At 41.7% G+C, this 13,444-nt stretch overlaps 1 protein-coding gene across 1 annotated transcript; it reads left to right on the forward strand.

Moving 5' to 3' along the window:
* Window positions 1-1,445: 1,445 nt before the first annotated feature.
* Window positions 1,446-2,393, forward strand: LOC121496029 (olfactory receptor 10H1). Its single transcript, XM_041764212.1, has one exon. It carries the CDS (start codon window positions 1,446-1,448, stop codon window positions 2,391-2,393), a length of 948 nt encoding a protein of 315 aa, XP_041620146.1.
* The last annotated feature ends 11,051 nt before the right edge of the window (window positions 2,394-13,444 follow it).

The raw sequence follows: 13,444 nt of genomic DNA on the forward strand, positions 1-13,444 counted from the left end.
GATTTAATTATCATGGGTACCACTTGCTAGTGTCAGGTCACATTCCAAGAATAACTCATATATTTCTCATAGCAACTCTTTGAAGTAGGCAGGAGGAAAGGGAGGTACAGAGAGGTGAGGAAACTTGCTCAAGTTTACACAGTAGGCAGAACAAGAATTCAAACTCAGGTTGGCTGGCTCCCATGTCCCTTTATCTCATGGCCATGTTATATTGCCTTGGAACATACAGACATGTCTCACGGGATCTGGAAAACAACCAGAAGATTATTTCTACTTAGCCTTCTGCCTCTGACTCCCTGCATGGGTAATGCCAGAGAAAGAATCTGATTTAAGTTAGAGGTGCATGCAGGTCCGAGAAATTGTAGCCATGGGGTAGGGGTATCATGTGGTGTCTGAGGCTATGGGGAGAACGGAATTTATCAGAAGGGAGTAGGAGAACACAGTGACAATGGCTGGAAGCTCCCAATATTTTCATTTAGAGAGGTAACCCAGAAGGATAATGAAAGGCATAGTCTTTGGAGATAGCCAGCCATGGGTTTAAGGCTTAGCTCTGCCATTTTGACAGCTTCACCTTGAGCAAGTTGCCCAACCTCTATGCACACCAACACTCTTGCTTTTTGCTTTTGTTTTTTAGATTTTATCTATTTATTCATGAGAGACACACAGAGACAGGCAGGGACATAGGCAGAGGGAGAAGCAGGCTCCCTATGGGGAGCATGATGGGGGACTAGATCCCAGGACCCTGAGATCATGACCTAAGCCAAAGGCAGACATTGAACCACTGAGCCACCCAGGTGCCCCTGCACATCAATACTCTTAATGAGTATGTTCAAGATGCTCAAAATGCAGGTGATAAAAACAGCACCTCCCTTGCTAGGTTAATGAGAGGGCTAAATCATAAGAGGCAAAGAGTGGGAACTCAGTCAATACGTTAACCTTAAAAATAAAAAGCACCAATTATTTTACCAGCAAAAGATGTGTTTATTTGGGAATAAAAGAGAATCACAACCCAGTGCAAACAAGCTTCTGCAGAACCAAAGGTAGGTTGAGGGGAACAAAGGAGAGGTAGACTTTTTAAGGAAAAAAGATGAAGTCAGGAAGGGTGTCATAAAAAGTCCATTAGAGTAAACTGAGAGTTCAAAGTATAGTGGCCTTTCCCTGGGACAGCTGTTAGGGATGAGGAGTAGTATCCACCCCCAAGGTCAAGTCCACCTCTCCCTGTCTGGTTGTTGGATTTGCATGGTACTAGGAGGGGCAGGTCATGAGGGCTATCCCTGCTGAAACCTCTTGGTGCATTTTAGTGAAGTTTCCCTCTACTAATTCTCATAAATGACAGCTGTCATTGATCAGGGGCAGCCTCCTGTCCAGGTCCAGGTGTGGTGGAAGCCTTTCTCCATCCAGTAGCCGAGGTCTCTCTGTGACACTTTGCCCTAGGCACAGCCTCCATGCAGAGAGGCAATTTCTCAGTGGTGACTGAATTCATCCTCGTGGGCTTCTCGACCTTCCCCCACCTTCAGCTGATGTTCTTCCTGCTGTTCCTGCTCATGTACCTGTTCACGCTGCTGGGGAACCTGCTCATCATGGCCACTGTCTGGAGCGAGCGCGGCCTGCACACGCCCATGTACCTCTTCCTGTGCGCCCTGTCCATCTCCGAGATCCTCTACACCTTGGTCATCACCCCGCGCCTGCTGGTAGACCTGCTCTCCTCCCGCCACACCATCACCTCTGTGGCCTGTGCCAGCCAGATGTTCTTCTCCTTCACGTTCGGCTTCACCCACTCCTTCCTGCTCACGGTCATGGGCTACGACCGCTATGTGGCCATCTGCCACCCTCTGCGCTATAACGTGCTCATGAGCCCCCGAGGTTGTACCTGCCTGGTGGCCTGGTCCTGGGTTGGTGGCTTGGTCATGGGGCTGGTGGTGACCACAGCTGTTTTCCACCTCACTTTCTGTGGACCCAATGAGATCCACCATTTTGCTTGTCATGTGCCCCCTCTCTTGAAGCTGGCCTGTGGAACTGATGTACCAATAGTGGCCCTGGGCGTGGGGCTGGTGTGCATCACCGCCCTGCTGGGCTGCTTTCTCCTCATCCTCCTCTCCTATGCCTTCATCGTGGCTGCCATCTTGAGGATCCCCTCTGCTGAGGGAAGGCACAAAGCCTTCTCCACCTGTGCGTCCCACCTCACTGTGGTGGTCGTGCACTATGGCTTTGCCTCTGTTATCTACCTCAAGCCCAAGGCTCCCCAGTCTCTGGAAGGAGACACTCTGATGGGCATCACCTACACAATCCTTACACCTTTCCTCAGTCCCATCATCTTCAGTCTCAGGAACAAGGAACTGAAGACCGCCATGAAGAAGACCTTCCTCAGCAAATTGTATCCAGAAAAAATATGATGATCTGGGAGGAATTACTTGGAAACAGCTAAATTGGGTTACCAGATGCTACCATTGGAAATGGCGCCCTGTAACCACATAATAACCTATATTTATCTGATGCTTTAAGGTTTACAAGGACCCTTGAAGGCAACATCCAAAGGTATACACAAAGGTTAATTAGCATTAAGAGTGTATTCAGAGTGGAAAGATGTATGAGATGATGACACAGAGAAAATCAGATTTCATGATTCTTACCTGCTGCAGGACACTTTATCAGGCAGCATCAAACCTAGGATCTGTTCTGCCAGATTCTGAGCCAGAGTGGTCTAATTACTCCCACCACCATTAATCTATATTATGAAGAGAAATGGAAGAGGTCAGGTCCCCACCTTCTACTAGGCAACAATGGGTACCTACAGCATGGATTTCATAAGGCTACAAAAGACTCAGCCAGATTAAAGTGGAGGAGAGCAAAGAACCCAAAATTTTGTGCAATAATAATTGGAAACTATTATAATAAAGCAGACTCACAGAAAAAGTCAAGGAAACCTCTGCATTTCAAGTATGCATCTTGAGCAGCTGCACAGAAGGAGAGAAGTCTCTACAATCAGTACAAGGGAAAAATCCCACTGTGAGAAATTGTCTGCTTTGTTAGAGAGCGATGTGGCACACAAGCCAGTGGGGAACTCTTCGTTGAGCCACAGCGAGTACAGAGTCCAGGATAAAGGCATTTCTCGTTATCAGACCGGCGTACTGCTTCCCTGTGGGCATGAGGGGGCGGTTAAGGTTGACCATGCTACATAGTATTTATAATTTGTTGAAAATATGTGTATTTAAGAGAATGACACATACTGTATAATATTACTTATATGCAAAACCTAAAAAAGCTGAACTTGTAAAAAAAGATAGTAAAATGGTTGGTTACCACAGACTGAGGGATGGGGGAATTGGGGAAATGTTGTTTAGGGGTACAAATTTGCAATGAGCAGACAAATAAGTCCTGGAGATCTCATGCACAGTATGGTGATTATAGACAATACCGTTATCAGTAACTTAAAAGTTGCTGAGAGACTAGATCCTAATTGTTCCCACCACAAAAATGAAATGATAATTACGTGACATGATAAAAGTACTGGCTAATGCTATAGTAGTAATCATATCAAAATATATATGTATCAAGTCAACACATAGCACACCTTAAACTTAACACAATGTTATGTGTCAATTATATCTCAATTAAAAAGAGGTTTCAAAAAAAAAAAAAAGGTTTCCCAAACAAGGGGTAGTGGAAGGGGAGACAGGCAGGGGGGTAGGGTGACTGGGTGATAGGCACTGAGAGGGACACTTGACGGGATGAGCACTGGGTGTTATACTACATGTTGGCAAATTGAACTTCAGTGAAAAAAAAATATTAAAATGACAAAAAGGGGTTTCCTTGGGATGCCTGAGTGGCTCAGTGTTTGAGTGTCTGCCTTCAGTTCAGGGCGTCAGCTCCCCGCAGGGAGCCTGCTTCTCCTTCTGCCTATGTCTCTGCCTCTCTCTCTGTGTCTCTCAGGAATAAATGAAAAAAATCTTTAAAAATTTTAAAAAAAGGTTTCCTTGAGGTATCTGTCTGGCTCAATTGGTAGAACATGTGACTCTTGATTTCAGGGTTGTGAGTTCCAGCCCCATGTTGGGTATAGAGATTATTTATAAATAAAATTTAAAAAAAAACTTTCCTTGACAAAGTTAGTTTCTGAATATGAATTTATGGATTATTTTAAAATTGCAATTTATCATAATACTTAATGGACACTAGTTTATGGTGATACTGTTGTACACAACAACAAATGTTATTGAAATGCACAAACAATAAATTAGTCAAATTAGCTAAAGCTAAAAAAAAAGAAAATATGTTTATTCATGTTTTAGTTGAATAATAAACTATTCATCATTTGTCCTAAAGTTGAATTGAGTTATTCTCTATAACTTGAGCAATAAAAATATCCCATGAAATCATGAAGTGGGAGGTTGTAGGAAACAACTTCAGTCAAAAGTGGGAAATCCAGACCATCTTCCTTTGCAGAATGCACACTGCACTGCATATTTCTTGTTACCTGTCATGTACATCATCTCATTAGTCTCACAATGAAGGATCAAGGCAGATAGATTCACATCCGCTCCATTTGACAGAGGGTCAAAATGGTTGCGTGACTCATCCAACATCATGCAACTTAGTAGGACCAAGTTTCTGCTGTAGATCTTTTGTGAATCCTAGTCTTGGCCACCCAACACTTCACACACCATTTTCCTACAGTGGGTTTTATGGGTTAGAGGACTAGTCTATCCTCTAACCAAACACTCCAGGATCTGAGAGCCTTTTTTCAGTTTTTAATTTTTTAGTTTTTTTTTTTTTTTTTTTTAGAGAGAAATAGAGTGAAATGGGAGGAAGGGGCAGAGGGGGAGAGAGAATCATAGGCAGGCTCCATGCTCAGCATCGAGCCCGATGTGGGGCTTGATCCCACAACCCAGAGAGCACCACTTAACTGTAACCAGATCAGATATTCATCTGACTGAGCCACTCAGGCACTTGGGAGCTTTTTATTTTATTTATTTTTTTTAATTAATTAATTAATTAATTAATTCATTCATTCATTCATTCATATTTTTTTTAAATAGAGTTCAGTTTGCCAACATATAGCATAACACTCAGTGCTCATCCCATCAAGTGCACCCTCAGTGCCCGTCATCCAGTCACCTCCACCTCCCACCCACCTCCCTTTCCACCACCCCTTGTTTGTTTACTTGGGAGCTTTTTAAACCACAGGTGGGCAATTGCAACCCACAAAGCACTGGAGCATGAATCTTTGGGACATTGATGGACTATTTCTACAGATCCAGGACTACTTCATGATTTTATAATATATTTGGTCTAGCAGTGAATTCCTTTCACATTAAGCCAAGATGCCTCCTTTGCCTAGCAGCAAAGCCAATCTGGATAAGAATGCAACCTAGCCTCTCTCATTTTATTCATTAAAGGCCAAGTTAGCCTCTGATCCTACTGGTATCTAAATGGAAAGAGAATCTGGAAGGTGATTGGGTACCCACAGTGAGTCAGGCCCGTACTGTCTTCTGCTAAGTTACTGTGATCCCTTAGACTATCAGCTTTCTGAGGAAATCTGTCCATCTTGCTCATCATCACACACCACCAACATGATACTTGGAAGATATAATTTATTAATAAATATTTCTTGGGTGAACCAATGTATTTCCTATAATACTGTACCGAACAAACCAGAATGATGGCTTATAATATTTATTATAAGAAACCTCACTTCACCCCAAAGCAGTTGGAGATGGTGTGGGGGGGAGCTGTGTTTGAGGTCAGACTGACCCAGGTTTGAACTTGCTTCCCATTTTCCCATCAAATAGATTGACCTCTTACTGATATATCCCGCATCTGTGTAAATAAAAGTATATTCAAAGCAGTGACATTTATGATTGGAAAACATAACATTAGATATATCCATTAGTGAAGGATTATTAAACAAATGTTTGTTCCTTCATATTTGGAACACAAAGCAGCCATTAAAACCATTTGATCCTTGGACTTCATCAGTGTCATTTCTCCCTGGGGATCCTACCCAGTATCAGGGCTTTATGTACACTCTGCACATAGGAGACCCCCCAAATTCTTATCTTCATCCCTGTCCAACTGTCTACTCAATATCTCCACATGGATATCTAGTAGGTATCTCAAACTTAATGTGTCCAAAACCTAACTTTGGAAGTTCTCATTACCATGATCATTCTCTCTCTCTGGCTCTCTCTGGCTCTGCCCCCCTCTCTCTCACACCCCCACATGCAATTTTTCCAGGCTTTCTTATCTCAGAAATCAGTGACTCAATCTCAATTCTCTGAAAATATTTCAGCTCAAAAATCATAAAGTCCTTCTCTAACCATACTACACAAAATAGAAACATTCTGGCTATGTTCTATGTCTCTTGATTTGAGTTACTTGTCTGACACATGCTTATTACCACCCGGCATATATCTGGTTATTGTCCATCTTTGCTCACCAGAATATTGTTTGATGTAGTCAGGAACTCTTGGTCCATTTTGCAAACTGCTATATGCCTACACAGTTTATGGTAAGTTCTCAAATATTTGTTGAGTAAATTAATTTAAAAGAATGATGGCAAGTGAAGGTAACTGTGAGGCACAGTTTTTGTCTATCCAAGCAGATAGATAAAAAATTTTTCAAGTTTGATAACATGGTTGCTGTGGGTGTGGGGGGATTGGCTCTCTTACATTGCTGTTTGTGCTTATGCAAGTCACTTCTCCTCTCTAAGCCTACCCTGAAGGAATATAACAGCACCTACCTTCTAAGATAGTTTTAAGACTAAAGTAAGACAATGCTTGTGAAGGGCTCAGCATGGTGCCTGACACAAGGATATCCATAGCAATTAGGATGAGTTTACAATTTCAAGTTTTGTTTAATGAGCTCAGGATCAGAGAGACCAGTGTGAGTTGAGGCAATGACCAATTGGAGCCATCAACTTTGATGTATCCATCTTGGTTATCAATGCTGTAGAAGTAGTAGGACTTCAGTGGAGAGGATTGGGGTGCATTAGGGGACACCACTGGGAGAAGTGAGGCTCCAACTAAGCTTCCTGACCTAGCTCTCTTTGCCCAGAATCCTCCTCTCCTGGAACATCCTCCTCCCTATGGCTCCTAGCCTCCACGAATGGTCCCCACGACTCATCACCATGGCAACAGCTAATGGCACCAGAGCTAGGTGACCCTGGCTCTCTCAAGAGGTAAAAAGATGCTCTGAATTGCAGACAGGGTTGTGCAGTGATTAAGTGGTGAAGCAAAGTGGCATTGGTTAAATCACATCTCATCTCTTGGCCTCAGTTTCCTATCATTAAAATAGGTTTAACAATAATGTCACCCCTTAGGATAGTTCTGAGAATTAAATAACATTATCTATGTAGGGTGATTGACAATGACTGGCATGCAAATGCAAATTCCAGTTTTTAAAGATCTGTTTAACAATTATTTGCAACCTTCTGTGTCTCAAATCCCGTGTTAGTTTTGGGAGTACAGAGATGGGTCCATTGCTATTCCCTGTCTTTGAAGGGTTTCTAGGTACTTGATGGAACGACACACAGAGAAATATCAGGGCTCTCACCAATATATGGACCAAGTACTAACAGCCACCAAAAAGGGCATGACTCTCACAAGTGCTCCCTAGAAGATACTTGGAAGTTTCTGGAGAATTTTTGGTTGTTACAGCTGAAGGAAGAGGAGATATGCTACAATATCTAGTGCGTGAAGGCCAGGGATGCTGTTCAACATCCTACAATGCACAGAACAGACCCTACTACAAAGAATGAGCCATCTCCAAATGTCAATAGTGCCAATGATGACAAACTTTGTTGTATTTATTCAACAAACATTTATTGAGCACCAACTGTGTTCCAGGCACTTTTTTAGATGCCATTAGGGATACAATGTTAAACTGAATAGACATGACCCCTGATTTCAGTGCTTGTACTTGAGAGAGATAGATGTGGGCATTAAAAAAATAATCAGCCTAATGAATATATATTATAAACTGTGATAAATGCTATGAGGGAAAAAAAGGAGTTGCTATGATAGGAGCTGCTAATAATAGGGATGGTAACATAGTGTGGGGAAATCTGGAAAGGCTTTCCTGAGGAGGTGGCATTTAAGGTGGCATGACCTAAACATGTGTAAGAGTAGAGGGAGGGTTCCAGGTAGAAGCAACAGGCTGTGCAAAGTTCCTAAGGTCCAAGCATGCCTGGTTTATTACAGAACAACTGAGGAGCTAATGGGAAGGAGCTGGGGGATAGAACTGGAGATGAAGCAGTGAGCCAACCACACTAGAGTTTATACTATATCTCAAGAGTATATAAACAGACTGATGAGTTTTCAGGTTTTCCTTTTAGAAAGATCCCTTTGGCCTCTGGACAGAGATAGCCTGGGGCAGGGTAGTGGGGAGGACGAAAACACCTTTGAGGAAGGAACTGGCAAGGGCAAGGGGGTCAAGGTCAACACTGGAGGAGAACAGAGCAAGAGAAGTAAAGGCAGCAAATTGCATCTCTCAAACTGGCCTTTGCCTCCAGCAATTAGCACTGAAACACTTGGTGGCTCCAATTAGTGCAGAGAGGGAAAAGTCCCCTAAAGTCTGGAGATCTCCCCAACAACAGCCCTTCTCTGTGCTCCAGGTCTTTTAATCACCTCTCTGGGCTCTGGCTCTGCCTTGGGGATACCAAAGAATGTGGCACAAAGGGGACCATTAATAAGGAATGGCAAACAGCTAGGAATGGAGGGGGTGGGGGAACTTCATAAAGTAGGAGCTGAATGATGGAGGGAAGGTGGGACAGGGCCCCTGGGTGTGGGTGTGGGGTCCTGGCCAACACTTGTGAGCAGAGGGGAGAGGGCTGTCTCCACCTCTGTGATGTCAAGGGTCATCACCTAAGACACTGTTGTGTTTACAATGACTTTTTGGCCTATATTCCTATTCCTACTTTCTTTCACCAGATAAGTTAATGATGGCTTCTATTTTTTGGTCTTTTTCAGGAAAAATAAATGCAAGGTTATTGGGGAGTCAAGGAGTGGGGGTCTAGTAGGGCAGGGACTGGGGTCAGGCAAGTGAGGTATTCACCTTGACCACCAAATTAAAGGGCCACCAAAAAATTCAGTGATCAAGATAAATCATATGTAATACCATATTTTAAAAGTCAAAATTAATGCAAAAAATTCATGATGAACAGCAACATTTCCACATCAACATTTTAAATATAGATGGGATGCAAGGGTGTGCTTTCATAACCCTGCCTCAAACATTGTCCTGACCCAGTCCTTGGAGTTTAGAATACATCACTTATAGAAACAACATGCATTCATTGAGTTCAAATTCTTTCGTTGTTTAAAATTTTGAAAACAACTAATACTAAATAAAGCAACGGAGTAAAAACATGGTTTCTTCAAATTTCAGGATGAGTTGACATTGGTCAATCAAACAAGAATAAGTTGATTTTCTGATGACAACAGGGAGCCACAGTGATACTTCTTGGAAATAATCCGGAAGTCATTTTTGCCATAGCTCTTTCAAATTCAGTCTCTTCCCATTTCCCAGGTCAACTAGTATAGTCCAAGATATCTCTGGATCTGTGACCAGGCAAGCTCTGGCTACACCCAAGATGTGTGCTGGCCACTTAAACGTACCTCATACATGACAACTCTGAGAGGGGTGGCTCTTACCATCTGGGACTCTTTCTCATTTTGTAAGGGAAGCAAAGGATGTTGCCAAATATTGCTAATTAACTACTTTGAATTTTCTGTCTCTTTTTTTTGATAATTTTTTTATTGGAGTTCAACATATAATATAACACCCTGTGCTCATCCTGTCAAGTGCCCACCTTAGTGCCCATCACCCAGTCACCCCATCCCCTGCCCACCTCCTCTTCCACTACCCCTTGTTCGTTTCCCAGAGTTAGGAGTCTCTCATGTTTTGTCACCCTCTCTGATATTTCCCACTCATTTTCTCTCCTTTCCCCTTTAGTCCCTTTCACTATTTTTTATATTCCCATATGAATGAAACTGTATAATGATTGTCCTTCTCCAATTGACTTATTTCACTCAGCATAATACCCTCCAGTTCCATCCACGTTGAAGCAAATGGTGGGTATTTGTCATTTCTAATGACTGAGAAATATTCAATTGTATACATAGACCACATCTTCTTTATCCATCATCTTTTGATGGACACCGAGGCTCCTTCCACAGTTTGGCTATTGTGGACATTGCTGCTATAAACATTGGGGTGCAGGCATCTTGGCTTTTCACTGCATCTGTATCTTTGGGTAAATCCCCAGTGCAATTGCTGGGTCATAGGGTAGCTCTATTTTTAACTCTTTGAGAAACCTCCACAATTTTCCAGAATGGCTGTACTGGTTCGCATTCCCACCAACAGTGCAAGAAGAAGGTTCCCCTTTCTTCACATCCTCTCCAACATTTGTTATTTCCTGCCTTGTTAATTTTCCCCATTCTCACTGGTGTGAGGTGGTATCTCATTGTGGTTTTGATTTGTATTTCCCTGATGGCAAGTGATGTGGAGCATTTTCTCATGCGCTTGTTGGCCATGTGTATGTCTCTTTGGTGAAATTTCGTTCATGTCTTTTGCCCATTTCACGATTGGATTGTTTGTTTCTTTGTTGTAGAGTTTGGTAAGTTCTTTATAGATCTTGGATACTAGCCCTTTATCTGATAGGTCATTTGCAAATATCTTCTCCCATTCTGTAGGTTGTCTTTTACTTTTGTTGACTGTTTCTTTGGCTGTGCAAAAGCTTTTTATCTTGATGAAGTCCCAATAGTTCATTTTTGCTTTTGTTTCTTTTGCCTTCATGGATGTATCTTGTAAGAAATTGCTGTGGCCAAGTTCAAAAAGGGTGTTGCCTGTGTTCTTCTCTAGGGTTTTGATGGAATCTTGTCTCACATTTAGATCTTTCATCCATTTTGAGTTTATCTTGGTGTATGGTATAAGAGAGTGGTCTAGTTACATTCTTCTGCATGTGGATGTCCAATTTTCCCAGCCCCACTTATTGAAGAGACTGTCTTTTTTCCAGTGGATAGTCTTCCCTGCTTTGTGAAATATTAGTTGACCATAAAGTTGAGGGTCCACTTCTGGATTCTCTATTCTGTTCCATTGATCTATGTGTCTGTTTTTGTGTCAGTACCACACTGTCTTGATGACCACAGCTTTGTAGTACAACCTGAAATCTGGCATTGTGATGCCCCCAGCTATGGTGTTCTTTTTTCATATTCCTCTGGCTATTCGGGGTCTTTTCTGATTCCACACAAATCTTAAGATGATTTGTTCCAACTCTCTGAAGAAAGTCCATGGTAGGGATCCCTGGGTGACGCAGCAGTTTGGAGCCTGCCTTTGGCCCAGGGCGCGATCCTGGAGACCCGGGATCCAATTCTGCATCAGGCTCTTGGTGCATGGATCCTGCTTCTCCCTCTGCCTCTCTCACTCTCTCTCTCTCTGTGTGACTATCATAAATAAATAAAATTTTTAAAAAAAGAAAGTCCACGGTATTTTGATAGGGATTGCATTAAATGTGTAAATTGCCCTGGGTAACATTGACATTTTCACAATATTAATTCTTCCAATCCATGACCATGGAATATTTTTCCACCTTTTTGTGTCTTCCTCAATTTCTTTCAGAAGTGTTCTGTAGTTTTTAGGGTATAGATCCTTTACCTCTTTGGTTAGGTTTATTCCTAGGTATCTTATGCTTTTGGGTGCAACTGTAAATGGGATTGACTCCTTAATTTCTCTTTCTTCAGTCTCATTGTTAGTGTATAGGAATGCCACTGATTTCTGGGCATTGATTTTGTATCCTGCCATGCTGCCGAATTGCTGTATGAGTTCTAGCAATGTTGGGGTGGAGTCTTTTGGGTTTTCTATGTACAGTATCATGTCATCCGTGAAGAGGGAGAGTTTGACTTCTTCTCTGCCATTTTGAATGCCTTTTATTTCTTTTTGTTGCCTGATTTCTGAGGCTAGGACTTCTAGTACTATGTTGAATATCAGTGGTGAGAGTGGACTTCCCTGTCGTGTTCCTGATCTTAGGGGACTCAAGTTAATAAAATCACGAATGAAAGATGAGTGATCACAATCAATACCAAGGAAATACAAATGATTTTATGAGCAGCTGTACGTCAATAAATTAGGCAATCTAGAAATGGATGCATTTCTGGAAAACCACAAGTTACCAAAACCGGAACAGGAAGAAATAGAAAACCTGAACAGGCCAATAGCCAAGAAGGAAATTTAAGCAGTCATCAAAACACTCCCAAGACATAAAACTCCAGGGCCAGATGGCTTTCCAGGGGAATTTTATTAAATGTTTAAAGAAGAAACAATACCTATTCTACTAGAGCTGTTCTGAAAGATAGAAAGGGACGGAATACTTCCAAACTTGTTTTATAAGGCCAGCATCACTTTAATTCCAAAACCAGACAAAGACCCCCCCCCCCAAAAAAAGGAGAATTATAGACCAATATGCCTGGTGAACACAGATGCAAAAATTCTCAGCAAGATACTAGCCAATAGGATCCAATAATACATTAAAAAGATTATTCACCATGACCAAGTGGGATTTATCCCCAGGATGCAAGGTTGGTTCAACACTCATAAAACAATCAACGTGATAGATCATATCAACAAGAGAAACAACAAGAACCATATGATCCTTTCCATAGATGCAGAGAAGGCATTTGACAAAATACAGCATCCATTCCTGATCAAAACTCTTCAGAGTGTAGGGATAGAGGGAACATTCCTCAGCATCTTAACAGCCATCTACAAAAAGCCCACAGCAGATATCATTCTCAGTGGGGAAAAACTGAGAGCCTTTCCCCTAAGCTCTGAATCTTCTCAGTATAACCCAGGAACCTGGCTTCAAAAGGGGTCACAATTTTTTTAGAGCAAACAATTTGGTGTTTGAACAAGACAATATTTTCTATATTAATACATATATTAATGAAAGCCAAAAACAGAAATGCTATAGCCAGTTTTGTTGAGCTTACAACATTTCTCTCTAATTCTCTCACACCGGATATTTCTTCCTAACTGTCTCCCCTCCTCCAAGAATAACGTATCTCTAGTTCTGCCTCATTTTATCAGTGCTTGCTAAAGTTGGTCCCTTGTTTCCAATCCAGATCTTCAACCCTCCTTGGAACACACTGGATTCCTCCCCTTGTAACCCCTGAGAAATGTATGCTTCTGATCCCCAGTTCCAATTTAAAGAATGTTAGTTTCTCCACTTCAGGGGCAAGATCTTTTTTTTTAATGTTTGGCAATTTTAGCCTTTTCTTTATTATATTTTTCTGAATACTAAAGTATTATATGCTTATTTTCATGAAATTATAATAATATGGAAGTATATAAAGTAAAAACGTCACCCCTTCAAAGCGTAATTATGATTATTTTTAAAATAAATTTATTTTTTATTGGTGTTCAATTTGCCAACATATAGAATAACACCCAGTGC

The sequence above is a fragment of the Vulpes lagopus genome, chromosome 7, assembly GCF_018345385.1.
Source record: "Vulpes lagopus strain Blue_001 chromosome 7, ASM1834538v1, whole genome shotgun sequence".
In the NCBI taxonomy this organism is placed as follows: domain Eukaryota; kingdom Metazoa; phylum Chordata; class Mammalia; order Carnivora; family Canidae; genus Vulpes; species Vulpes lagopus.